The 13538-nt window shown below is 37.2% G+C and overlaps 1 protein-coding gene across 1 annotated transcript in view; it reads left to right on the top strand.

Annotated features, from left to right (window-relative positions):
* The first annotated feature begins 959 nt into the window (after positions 1 to 959).
* ASPM (assembly factor for spindle microtubules) overlaps positions 960 to 13538 on the top strand; it is a 62943-nt gene continuing 50364 nt past the window's right edge. Inside the window, exons 1-5 of the mRNA XM_017864634.1 lie at positions 960 to 1512; positions 3474 to 3617; positions 3764 to 5241; positions 7704 to 7808; positions 12364 to 12510. Coding sequence (XP_017720123.1) covers positions 5007 to 5241; positions 7704 to 7808; positions 12364 to 12510 — 487 coding nt within the window. The 5' untranslated portion in view covers positions 960 to 1512; positions 3474 to 3617; positions 3764 to 5006. The remainder of the gene's footprint in view (positions 1513 to 3473; positions 3618 to 3763; positions 5242 to 7703; positions 7809 to 12363; positions 12511 to 13538) is intronic.

Genomic DNA, 13538 nt, shown 5'->3' with positions numbered 1-13538 from the left:
ATTTTTTAAAATCCCAAGCATAGGGTGGGGCGCCGCTCAGGCCTGTAATCCCAGCACTTTGGGAGGCGGAGGCAGTTGGATTACTTGAGGCCGGGAGTTCGAGACCAGCCTGGCCAATATGGCGAAATCCCCTTTCTACCAAAAACACAGAAATTAGCCAGTCATGGTGAGGCATGCCTGTAATTCCAGCTACCTGGGAGGCCGAGGCAGGAGAATCGCTTGAACCGGGGAGGCGGAGGTTGCAGTGAACCAAGATCACATTAATGCACCCCAGCGTGGGAGACAGACCGAGATTCCATCTCAAAATAAATAAATAATTTTAAAAATCCCTAACATGTAAGATATAATTATTATTAGATCCCTACAACTAAAATAAAAACTAATAAGTTATTTGTGAAGGGCATTGCCAATCAAAACGATCATTTATGAATTACTGGGAATGTCAGGTTTCATTTGTTTACCTGGTTTTGCTCCCAGCGTCCCGAGGTAATTAACAGCATATAAATGTACTGAGTCCCTGCTATGTTCAGTCACTAAAATAAGCATGTTCACACAAACTAATTATCTTTACATCTCTACCCTTCAGCCCTGGAAACCGCGACAGTAAAGTTAATATAATTCTGGGCGGGGTATGCATATGAGAGGAGTGACGTAAACCACTTTTTCTCTACTTAAAAGTTTTATCTATGATTGTTCCTGGAAACGACAATCATTACTACATGTACTGTGGAAATGCTGTGACTCCCTTCCCTTCAGCACAACCAAAACCTAAAGGCAAATTTCAATTCTAAGCCCCGGGTTTCAGAGGGTGGCCAGGATTCCGCTACGAGACTCACCTTCGCAGACAGCGATTGGCGGCCGGATGCAATCATTCAAATGAAGCGCCGCCGTCTCATTGGCCAGGGGATGCTGCTCTCCGACTGGCTTCGTGATGAGGTGGGCGGTGCCCGGAGGTCCTCATTGGTGGAGGCGGGAAGTTTAAACAGAGTCAAAACGCCATACTTGTTTGGCTCCTCTTTTGAACTTGCGAGTTTGTTGGGCTTGTTTTCTGTTTTTTAGGGTGTAGGTTAGTGGAAAAGAAAAAGGGCCGAATTCACTCCCACGACCTTTACAGCCGCCCCTGAGGGGAAGCGGTCAGCGTAAGTCCCGGATCCCCGCTCCGGGGCACCCTCGTGGGAGCGGGGCAAGGAGATCCAGGAGAGTCTCGAAGCTGCCATGGCGAACCGGCGAGTGGGGCGAGGCTGCTGGGAGGTGAGCCCGACCGAGCGGAGGCTGCCCGCGGGGCTGCGGGTCCCCGCGACCGAGGAGGAGGAGTCTTCCCCGCCAGTCCTGTCTCTCAGCCACTTCTGCAGGTCTCCTTTCCTCTGCTTCGGGGACGTTCTCCTAGGAAACTCACGGACGGTGCCTCTGGCCCTAGACAACCCTAACGAGGAGGTGGCAGAAGTGAAGATCTCCCACTTCCCGGCCGCGGACCTGGGCTTCAGCGTGTCGCAGCGCTGTTTCGTGTTGCAGGTAGGTCTTAGGAGGAGCGTGCCCCAGGCCGGTGCTCTGCTTCTCCGCTATCTTTCCTGCCACCCTCCTCAGGAGGGCTGACGCTTGGAAAAGAAATCAGAAAAGACCCTTAGATAATAAAGTCAGTTCCCTTTCACTTAATAACTGTGGGTGGGCCCTTGACGCATACACATGTGTGTGAGTATATATATGTATCAATATTATATATATATATATATATTATCTAAATGAAGGCTAGGATAGACACTAACTTGGGCGGTGACAGCATATCAACGCGCGCGCACTTAGCATCTTTAGGAGCAAGTTGCATAGACTTCTCTGTTAAATTGACAAGCATTTTTACTAGACTTAAGACGTTGCGAAATGCTCTTGCAGTTCTAAATTATAGACAATGCGCTTTTTTAACACTGTTTTTTAAGATTGACAGGACTACCTTGGTTGGTTAAAGCAGCTTTTTTAGAATTACTTTCTATCAGCCATCTTAATATGCATTTTAGTTTCCATTTGTACCCTTAGAATCGAGGTAACTGGGTTTTTTTTTCCGGTGAAATAGTGAGCCTTTGTTTTGACTAAATGCCTACAATAAAACCAAAAAAACCTATTCAGAGTTGTTTTCAGTATGTATGTGTACTGTGTGTGCACACTTTAGTATTTTAATCCTTTTTTTCTTTGCTGTAAGTGTAATTTTAATGCCGCATTAAATTTAATTTTATAAATGTTGTTTCAAGAACTCCTGTAGCTTTCTTTTACTTCATTGCATTTACAAGAGTAATGCTCCAATCCTCTTCACCAAAGACCGGAGAATTTGTGTTTTTATTTTGACTGCTGTGACCTTTCCATTGAGTAGAACCTCCAAAAGTGTGAAAACCGTTAGCCGAGGAGGTCTGAACTAGTAGGCTAATAACCACTTCTTTAGGCAGAAAAAAGAGATTCTAATCTGAGGTCCCTTAACTTGTGTGTCACCAATGGTTCATCTATCTACACTTCAGAACCTGCCCGCCCCGCCCCTCTGTTTAATGAATCACTGCCTGCTTTCCTTTCTTTGGAAAGACAGATTTCTTTTCTATCCACATCATACCTCAACTTACTCTTTTTTGTTATAATGTGGAGCTAAATTTTGTTGGTATTTTTAGAATAAACTATTTTATAGAATAAAATGCACCATTCTTATTTTTTTAATCAGTTGTTTATGATGTTATATTATTTCTCCTTTAAAACAAAAACTTGTCTGTTTCTCCTGAAAAACAAAATTTGTTTTGTCATGTCAGTGTTTAAATTTGGCAGATTCTATCTACCTGCCAGGGTGTAGATGTTAAAGTTCAAACTCTGGCATTAGATTGCCTGGGTTCTGATAGGTACCTGTGTGACTTTGGCAGACTTTTCTGGATATTAGTTACTTCATCTGTAAAATGTGCATAGTCATAGTACCTGCTTCCTAGGGATGTCAGCATTAAATGAGTTTTATAGGATACCTGCACTTATGCCTGGAACAATAATAACTGTTTAAGAAATCTCAGTTTGATGATGTGGACCTTAGAGGAATTTGTGGGGAAAAAGGAATTTAGTTGATCATCTTTATATTTCGTTTTAAATAAAGTCTTCATAATGCAAGATCATTTTGTTTGAAATAGAAGTACTCTACACATCTAAAAATTAGAAATGTACAATTAAATCTTTTGAAACCACTCAAAATGACTTAGGGACTTTCTGTTCTATTGCTTTAATACAGTTAAAATTTTATAATTTATTTTGTTGTGAACCTTGTTATTTTTAGTGGCTTTTTTTCTTATAATTAAGTGAGCAGATAGGGTAGGAAAAATATATTTGATTTATTAAATGTGTAGTGTATAGAGTGTTGGTTAACAATTATTAAGCCCTACTATATTGTAAGTTGTATGTAAGGTGTTTTGGTTATTATGTAATTACTATTGTAATTATATAATGTATTGTTTTGATTATAGCCTAAAGAGAAAATTGTTATTTCTGTTGACTGGACACCATTCAAAGAAGGCAGAGTAAGAGAGATTATGACATTTCTTATAAATGATGTTCTGAAACACCAAGCTATATTACTAGGAAACGCAGAAAAGCAGAAAAAGAAAAAGGTAATGTTTTAACCATCCTGTGATTAAGAAAATGTTTAATAATAAGTAAAACTTATTTTGATAACAGGCTTGAAGTAATATTGCTTATTTAAAGGTAATATTCAATAGCTACAAACTTAATTGGTATATTTTCCTTATTTTTGCAGAGGAGTCTTTGGGATACCATTAAAAAGAAGAAAATTTCAGCCTCTACAAGTCACAACAGAAGGGTTTCAAATATTCAAAATGTTAATAAAACATTTAGTGTTTCCCAAAAAGTTAACAGAGTTAGGAGCCCACTACAAGCTTGTGAAAACTTGGCTATGAATGAAGGCGGTCCCCCAACAGAAAACAATTCTTTAACACTTGAAGAAAATAAAATACCCATATCACCTATTAGCCCTGCTTTCAATGAATGCCATGGTGCAACTTGCTTGCCACTTTCTGTACGTCGATCTACTACCTACTCATCTCTTCATGCATCAGAAAATAGGGAACTATTAAATGTAGACAGTGCCAACGTTTCAAAAGTTTCTTTTAATGAGAAAGCTGTAGCTGAAACTTCTTTTAATTCCATGAATGTTAGTGGTCAAAGTGGAGAGAATAGTAAACTTATTCTTACCCCCAACTATTCTTCAACTTTGAATGTTACACAAAGCCAAATGAATTTTCTAAGTCCAGATTCTTTTGTAAATAATAGTCATGGAGCTAATAATGAACTAGAATTAGTAACATGTCTTTCATCAGATATGTTTATGACAGATAATTCGAAGCCTGTGCATTTACAATCAACAACTGCACATGAAATTTATCAGAAAATTTTAAGTCCAGATTCTTTCATAAAAGATAATTATGGACTAAATCAGGATCTAGAATCAGAGTCAGTTAATCTTATTTTATCCCCAAATCAATTTTTAAAAGATAACATGGCATATATGTGTACATCTCAGCAAACATGTAAAGTACCATTATCAAATGAAAATTCTCAAGTCCCACAATCTCCTCAAGACTGGAACAAAAGTGAAGTTTCACCATGTATTCCTGAATGTCAGGGTTCAAAATCTCCCAAAGCTATTTTTGAAGAACTAGTAGAAATGAAGTCAGATTACTACAGTTTCATAAAACAAAATAATCCTAAATTTTCTGCAGTTCAGGATATTTCTAGTCATAGCCACAATAAACAACCTAAGAGACGCCCAATACTTTCTGCCACTGTTACAAAAAGGAAACCCACATGTACTAGAGAAAACCAAACTGAGATTAATAAACCAAAAGCAAAAAGATGTCTCAACAGTGCAGTGGGTGAACATGAAAAGTAATAAATAATCAAAAGGAAAAGAAGACTTTCATTCTTATCTTCCAGTTATAGATCCAGTATTAAGTAAATCTAAGAGTTATAAAAACCAAATAATGCCCTCTTCGACAACAGCTTCAGTTGCTCGGAAAAGAAAGAGTGATGGAAGCATGGAAGATGCAAATGTGAGAGTTGCAGTTACAGAACATACAGAAGTGCGAGAAATCAAAAGAATCCATTTTTCTCCCTCAGAGCCTAAAACTTCAGCTGTTAAGAAAACAAAAAATGTGATAACACCCATCTCAAAATGTGTTAGCAACAGAGCGAAATTAAACCTGAAGAAGAAAACTGGTGAGTCTTGTTTATAAATCTGAAGTATACCTGCAAAGGGCATACTTCCTTTTGGTTTAGTAAATCTGCTATTGATAAGCTTGTATTAACTTATACTTTTTACTTATTTGCTAGGTACATTTCCTTAGCAAATGTGAATACAGCTTATGTGACATCTTGTATCTGCCTGATAACTATTTTTCTTTGCTGTTTCTTGTAGATGCGTTCTGATCAGATAACAAATTCTTTGATAATAAGGAACATACCTATTTTAATCTCCTACAAGAAGTACAATAAAAGATGAATTGAATTAATGGATAAGTGAATAAATGAATAAATAAGCCACTGAAGGGTTGACACTCACACCTACTATTTGTTTGAGGCAGCCACCTGGTTGAGCCTCTTGTCTAGAATTAGAATTGTACATATTGGGTATCTGATTTATGAGCCTATGTGAGAGGCAAGTAAGTCACCACGAGTGGCTCTTTCTACCTCTGACAAATTTGAAGGAACAGAGAAGGCAATTTTTCTAGATATATTTATTTGACTGATAAGGTACCTACTATGTGATGTGCATTTTTCTAGGCACTGTGTACACAGGGAGGAAAGGTATAATTCCTGTTCTCAAGTTGTGTTCACTCCTGTGATTATGCTATGCTAAGGGAATTATGGAAGCACAAAAGCAGAGGGTTTGTGTGTAAATTGCAAGGAAGTATGAGATGGTTCCAAGAAAGACTTCCTAAAGAAGAAAATGGTTCCAGGGAGAGGGACTAATTTCTGTAAGGTTTCAGATTGAGGAATTTCTCCTTAGAAATTTACTTTTTAAATGTTCCAATTTAGTCATGTGCCTTATTTTCACAATTGATATAGGTTTGAGATTCCTTTAAAACAAGGGTAAGCAAACTGTTCCTCTATTGGTCCAGATAGTAAACATTTTAGGCTTTACAGGCCACATAGATCTGCATTGCAATTACTCAACTCTGCTCCCCTTGTGGGAAAACAACCATAGACAATGTGCAAATCAAGGAGTATGGCTGTGTTTCGGTAAACTTGTAGTATGACTGTGTTTCAGTAAACTTGTATTCATAAACACCGAAATTTAAATTTTAAGTAAGTTTTCTGTTTTGTGAAATGTTATTCTTTTGATTTTTTTTTTTTAACTCTTTACAAATGTAAAAGCTGTATTTAGCTCTTGGAACATACAAAAACAGTCAGGAGGATTTTGCATGGGGAATATATGTAGTTTGCTGACCCCTGCTCTTATTAGCTCTTTGCTTATATATAGTAGCAGTATATGCTATTGTGAAACCTGTTTTTGAAAGAGTGAACTGCTATTCCAATAGGTTATTTGCTACTGTGATTTGTATTGCATTTTCTTTGGTAGCCACCTGGCATTATATCAACCATCTTGTTTTTACATATTTGAGAATCAGCCTGTTATTCTCTATCACTTTTCTAATAAGTTGGTATTAAGGGTTGTTGCTTCCACTATTAAAATAATTCTCCTCTGATTTGTCTCCATTGACTGTTTTAATTTGTCTCACCATATCCACCTTGGGTCATTGTAATAACTGCTTTGTAATTTTCTGTTTCTAATCTTGACCCTGTTCATTCCATTGTCCATACTGTTTTCTTAAATATAAATGAGGGTTTTTACTTCTTTGATTAAAATTCTTCACTGGCATAGTAGGTGCTTCAAAGTGATTGATAGTGGAGATTCTGTAACTATACTGCCTTTGTTCAAATCTTTGCTACTTACTAGCTTATGTGACCTTAGACCATGTGACTTATTTGCTCAAAGCCTCAGTATCCTAATTATATACATTGTGGTAATAATAGTACACTTCTCATAAATTTGTTCTCATAATTGTGTGAGAAAAAGATTATGATAGTGCCTGGCACAAAGTATTTAACTATTAGCTGCCACTATTATTTTGAACATTGTTGAACTCCTCCCTACCTCTTCTAACCTCTTGTATGTCATTTCCGACATGTACTCTTTGCTTCATCCTTATTGCAGTTCTGGCAACAGGCCACATTCCTCATGCCTAATTTTAATTTCATAAGTTAACTCAAGTAGATTCCCATTTGGGAAGGGTCTTCTACCATTTTTAAACTTTTTTTTTTTTTTTTTTTTTTTACCAGACTGAGTACTACTTCAGGGCTGGGACCATATTTTTCAGTTCTGCATATTCTTAGCACCTCGCAAAGAGTCTGGAATATACAGACACAATAAGTTGTCGTTGAATCTAGACTTAGCCTCTATAAACACAAAATAAATTGTGGTTTATGGTCTGTAACTTCTGGATGTTGGTTTGATAAACCACCGAATTCATAGCATTAGTGCCTGGAGTACAGTGGTTATTAAGTATTTGCTAAATGAATATGATTGTGAAGACCCCAAACTTTAACTTTCAAATCACTGACCTATTTAGGGAATTTATATTTTAATGCTCTTAATTTTGTTTTCTAATTTATTTTAGATTTATTAATATTTAAAACTCCAATTTCTAAAACAAACAGAAGGACAAAACCCATTATCGCTGTGGCACAGTCCAATTTGACCTTCATAAAACCATTAAAAACAGGCAAGTATTTATTGTACTTACACTCTCTGAAAACATGATATTGAATGAAACATTAATTGCATTTCACATGGAAATGAATTGATTTTTGTTGCTGAATAAAAGCCTGGAAGAATTGTTAAAGTGTATATTAAAATGACAGGATATTCTGTCAACTTTCTATTTGATAAAAGAAATAAAGACCAAATGTTCAATAGATCAGTAGGGTCACTACAGTAATCTATTGTATATTTCAAAATAGCTAGAAGAGAATAACTGATGTTTCTAGCATAAAGAAAAGACGGATATTTGGGCTGCGGGTTCCCGCCACCAGGCCTGGCTAATTTTTTGTATTTTTGGTGGAGACGGGGTTTCACCGTGCTGGCCGGGATGGTCGCGATCTCCTGACCTCGTGATTTGCCCCCCTCGGCCTCCCAGGCGAGAGCCATCGCGCCTGGTCAAAAACATGGGTTGTTACCCGATGCTGTGGTAAGGAGTATGTATGAAGTGAAAGTTGGAAAAGGGATGGTCAGAGACCCTCACTCCCCTTGGGGAGTTTTCCAAGTGGAAAATGAAAATCACGGTGACTTCGTTAAGCTCCTAGATATGCTTCTTTGTACCAATATGGAAAAATCTAAAAGAAAAAAACCCACACTCAGCACTATGAATGTTATAGGTACCAAAAACTGCAGAAAATGGGCTTTATAGATGTGGGCCCAGACAACCAGCCACTTAGTTTTCAAGACATCTTTGAAGCTAAAAGACAAGACTTCTATGATCAATGTCAGAAGGAACAAGAAGAATTGAAACAGATTTATGCAGCGAGTCAAGGAGAAAGAAGCAACATTTAAAGAAGCTGAAAAAGAACTGCACGACAATTTCGAGCATCTTAAAACGATTCAACAGGAGGAGATAAGGAAGCTCGAAGAAGAGAAAAAACAACTGGAAGGAGAAATAATAGATTTTTATAAAATGAAGGCTGCTTCTGAAGCACTGCAGACTTAGCTGAGCACCAATACAAAGAAAGACAAACATCGTAAGAGAAAAGAGTTTCTCTTAATTTTCTATTTGAGAGCCCTATCATTCTACATCTCAACTTCCTGTGAGATTGTATTTGTAGCATTTAACTCTGAAGTTCTCATTTTAAAAATTGGCTTGCTTATTGTATATTTTCCCCAACTAAAGTGTGAACTCCTAGCGAGGTGTGGTGGCTCATGCTTGTGATCCCAGCACTTCGGGAGGCAGAGGCGGGTAGACCACCTGAGGTCAGGAATTCAAGACCAGCCTGACCAGGATGATGAAGCCTTGTCCCTGCTGGGAATACAAGAGTTGGCTGGGCGTAGTGGCCAGTGCCTGTGGTCCCAGCTGCTTGGGAGGCTGAGGCGGGAAAGTCACTTGGGCCCCGGAGGTGGAGGTTGCAGTAAGCTGGGGTCTGGCCATTGCACTCCAGCCTGGGCGACAAGGGAGGGACTCCATCTCAAGAAATAAAGAAAAAGATGTGAACTCCCTGAAGACAGGTCCTGTGTCCATCTTTTCAGATTCTGTATCCTGGCACTTAGGACGTAGACTAACACGAAGATGATATTCGATCAATATTTGCCAAAATGTAAAAACAAACATGTAACATCATGTAAAAGGAGCTGGTTAGGCGGAGAAATTTCTTTACCATAGTCCTGCTTGTGGATCCGGTAGTGACTTTTACATTTTTTATCTAAATAGAAGCTGGAGGCTTTGTTGGGGACTCATAGGCATAAAATATTATGTTACATAAATCTAATTAATAGGCCTATTTTCCTTTTTAAATTCTACTAATAATTTCTTGATAGTTTTTATTATGATAAAAGATTGGATTTTGATTAGAACTCCCATGATTTTGTGTCATACTTAAAACTGATATTAGAATAAAGAATTCAAAAGCTAGAGAAAATCAGAGTACAATGAGGAGCCATGAGTTGCATTTGAATGATAATATTATGTCTTACAGATTTGGGGTATACACTAAAGTTATCAAAGTTGTAGAAAATAAGGCTGGGTGCGGTGGCCCACGCCTGTGGTCCAGGCACTTTGGGAGACCGAGGTGGGTGGATCACTTGAGGTCAGGAGTTTGGAACCAGCCCGGCCGGCATGGTGAAACCCTGTCTCTACTGATAATGCAGAAGTTGGCCGGGCGTGGTGACATGCACCTGTAGTCCCTGCTACTCAAAAGGCTGAGGTGGGAGAGTTGCTTGTATCCAGGAGGCAGAGGTTGCAGTGAATAGAGATTGTGCCACTGCACTCTAGCATGAGTGACAGAGCGCTATGAGTCACCACACCTGGTATGAGCCACCATGCCCAGCCCACAATGACTTTTATACATGTTGTTAAATCATCTTACAGATTTTATAATTTGGGGGAAGAAAAATTTTACTAAATGATCTTTTATTGGAAAGTCTACAAGAACCAGAATCTTTGCTTTGTTCACTTATGTATCCATTCCTAGGCCTAGAACAATGTCTGACACATACCGGCAATTATTCGTTGAACAAATGGACCCAGCAGCATAAATTAAAAATGTAGATTATTGACTTTCAAAAGATAATTAATGTAACTTACTTACTGCTTCTGAACATGTTTGTGGGTTATATTGCTGAGAGACCTTTATCTTCTCATTCTTTCATCTTAATCCAAAGTTACTAAAATTGAAATCACCAATATTATTCCATATCTAAAACTAATATCTACCTTATAAAAATTATCACTCTGCGGCATTTGAGAATAGACTTTTTAGGTAATAATGGTATGATCCATAGGGTTTTTTTTAGGACACAGAAGGATTCATGCTAACAGAACATTTTATTTTCTATTTTCCCAGAGCTATAAAACATGATATTATATGATACTATAAGGCATGTTTTTATTCTTTTCATAATTTTTTTCTAAAACAAATTAGTGTTTGATTCCCATATAACTTTTAATTTTATAAGTAAATATTTGTCTCTTTCAGCTCCAGTTTTATGTGAAATAGAGTTTCCAGATTTATATAGCATGGAAAATTTTAATAAGTCAGAGTTACTGATTTTTGCCAGCCATTTTCTCAATTATTTACTTCTTTTATCTTTAGTTGATTTTTTTTGTAGTGACAAATTTTGTTCTCATTCTCATTTCCTTTTGTGGTTATCACTTCCTATGTATATTTCATTTTTGAATCTACTATGAAAAGGAGTAGCAGTATAAGCATTCCTAGAGTGTATACATGTCTAATTTGAATTTATTCAACTTAACTTCACAATCCACATACCAAAAATTCTTACTGCTATATTTAGTCGTACTCTTTTTTAGTTATTGATGCTAACAAATTATGATCTTTTATTCATGTTACACCACCTAACAGATTTAGTAATACCATTTCATGCCCATTTTTCTTTTAAATCCTATAGCAAAATAAAAAGCGGAGCTTACAAACCAAAATTACAACTAATACTGTATTTTATGTTGCTGTTATGTAATTTACCTTTACCAGAGAGCTTTACTATATTCATATATAGCTTGCTTACTTATATAGTTACTGCCTAGAGCTCATTTATTTCAACGTGAAGGACTTTAACACTTCTTGTATGGCAAATTTAGAGATAAATGGATTTTTTCAGCTTTAAAAAAAAAATCTGGAAATGTCTTAATTTCTCCCTAATTTTTTAAGGACAAGTTTTCTAGCTATCGATTTCTCAATTGACAGGTTTCTTCATTATTTTAAATATATAATCCACTGCCTACTGGCCTTCAAGTTTTCTGCTGAGAAATCAGCTGCTAATGTTATCCAGATCCCTTGTCTGTGAGAGGTGCTCTTCTCTCTGAGCTTTCAAGATTCTCACATTGCCTTTTTTTTGTTGTTTTTTGGAACAGAATCCTGCTCTGTCACCCGGGCTGAGTGCAGTGGTGTCATCTCAGCTCACTGAGACCTCTGTCTCTTGGGTTTGGGTGATTCTCCCGTCTCAGCCTCCCAGGTAGCTGGGGCTACAGGCATGTGCCACCATGCCCAGCTAGTTTATTTGTGTTTTTGGTAGAGATGGGGTTTTGCCATGTTGCCCAGGCTGGTCACAAACTCCTGGCCTCAAGCAGTCTGCCCAGGACTACCATTTACCCAGTAATCTCATTACTTGGTAAAGACCCAAAGGAAAATAAAGCATTCTAGCAAAAAGGCAACAACAACAACAAAAAAGACAGATATTTAAGGTGATGGATATCCCAAGTACACTGACCTGATTTGTATAAATTCTATGAATATATTATCACATGTACCTCAAAAATATGTACATTTATTATGCGTCAATTATAAAAAAGGTATTCTATCAGACTTTAATGCAGTTGACTTGTGGTGGTTTAGTATTTTTAAATAACCAGGAAATATTGCTTTACTTTTCCCCATTTTGCTATGATTACATTTCATACCCAAAATGCTTTCAGCTCTTTCCTGCAAGTAGTAGAAAAGTGAATATTGTTCAGTGTTTTAATGATGGTGTTGCTAGTAAAAGTGGCTTTTGCTATATATTGTACAATAAGTTAAAGGAAATTTTCTTATGCAGTAACCTAATTGTATTCTTAGATATTCCCAGACACCCGATGCCATTTGCTGCAAAAAACATGTTTTATGATGAGCGCTGGAAGGAAAAGCAGGAACAGGGCTTCACTTGGTGGTTAAATTTTATATTAACCCCTGATGACTTCACTGTAAAAACAAATATTTCTGAAGGTAAACATTAAATTAATGTTTAAATTTAATAATACTTTTAACAGATAAAATTTTTAACATACTTTGTCATTCTTTAATTATACATAGTTATTATAATTAATGGCATCATTCCCTGTTCATTAGCCTAAATGCTTGTGTAGGTAAGAATTTTTACTTCCGTAAATTTATATATGTAGATTTTCTTTACCAAAAGTACTGAAATATACTTTTTGTTCTCTATTCTTTCTCATCAGTCAATGCAATCAGTCCTGTGTGGCCTGCCCACTTTGGGCATATAGTCCCACTGTTAAATACCTTAGTTTAAGAAGTATGTTGGAAAGCTATAGGATTATGAGGAAACTAAACACCAATTCATATGAGGAATTTTTGAACATTTCAGTGTTTGTTCTGGAAAAGAGAAAACTTGGGAAAGGGACCGGGTAGAGATGTGCCTGTCAAACATTTGAAGTGTTCTCTTGTGAAAGAGAAGGAAACTTAACTTTGTACAGCTCCTGCATAGAAGTTATAGGGATCAATTTTAGTTCAAGATAAGGAAAAATTCTTATAAATGTTTAAATTGTCGAACCATCATATCAGCTAACTTTTAAAGTGATGATTTTCCTATTGTTCTGGTGTTCAGACAGATACTGATTTATTTTTGTCAGAGAAGCACGTGTATAGGATTTTTTTTCTTTTTTTGCTTTTGGAGACAAGGTCTTACTCCCTTACTCAGTCTGGAGTGCATTGATGTGATCACAGCTCACTGCGGCCTATGCTTCCCAGGCTCAAGCAATCTTGCTCCCTCAATCTCCTGAGTAGTTGTGACTACAGGTGCACACCAGCATGCCTGGCTAGTTTTTTATTTTTAAATAGAAGAGTTCTTGCTATGTTGCCAGAGTTGGTCTTGAACTCCTGGGCTCGAGTAATTCACCTTCCTTGGCTTCCCAAAGGGCTGGGATTACAGGTGTGAGCAATTGTATCTGGCTGGATTTTTACATTAAAAGGGTTTTGGATTAGATGCTCTCTAAGCAGTGATCTTAGAGATCACT

The sequence above is a fragment of the Rhinopithecus bieti genome, unplaced genomic scaffold (genome assembly GCF_001698545.2).
Source record: "Rhinopithecus bieti isolate Rb0 unplaced genomic scaffold, ASM169854v2 scaffold_74548, whole genome shotgun sequence".
In the NCBI taxonomy this organism is placed as follows: domain Eukaryota; kingdom Metazoa; phylum Chordata; class Mammalia; order Primates; family Cercopithecidae; genus Rhinopithecus; species Rhinopithecus bieti.
Note: the sequence above shows the minus strand (reverse complement) of the source record. Positions and strands in the feature narration are given on the sequence as shown.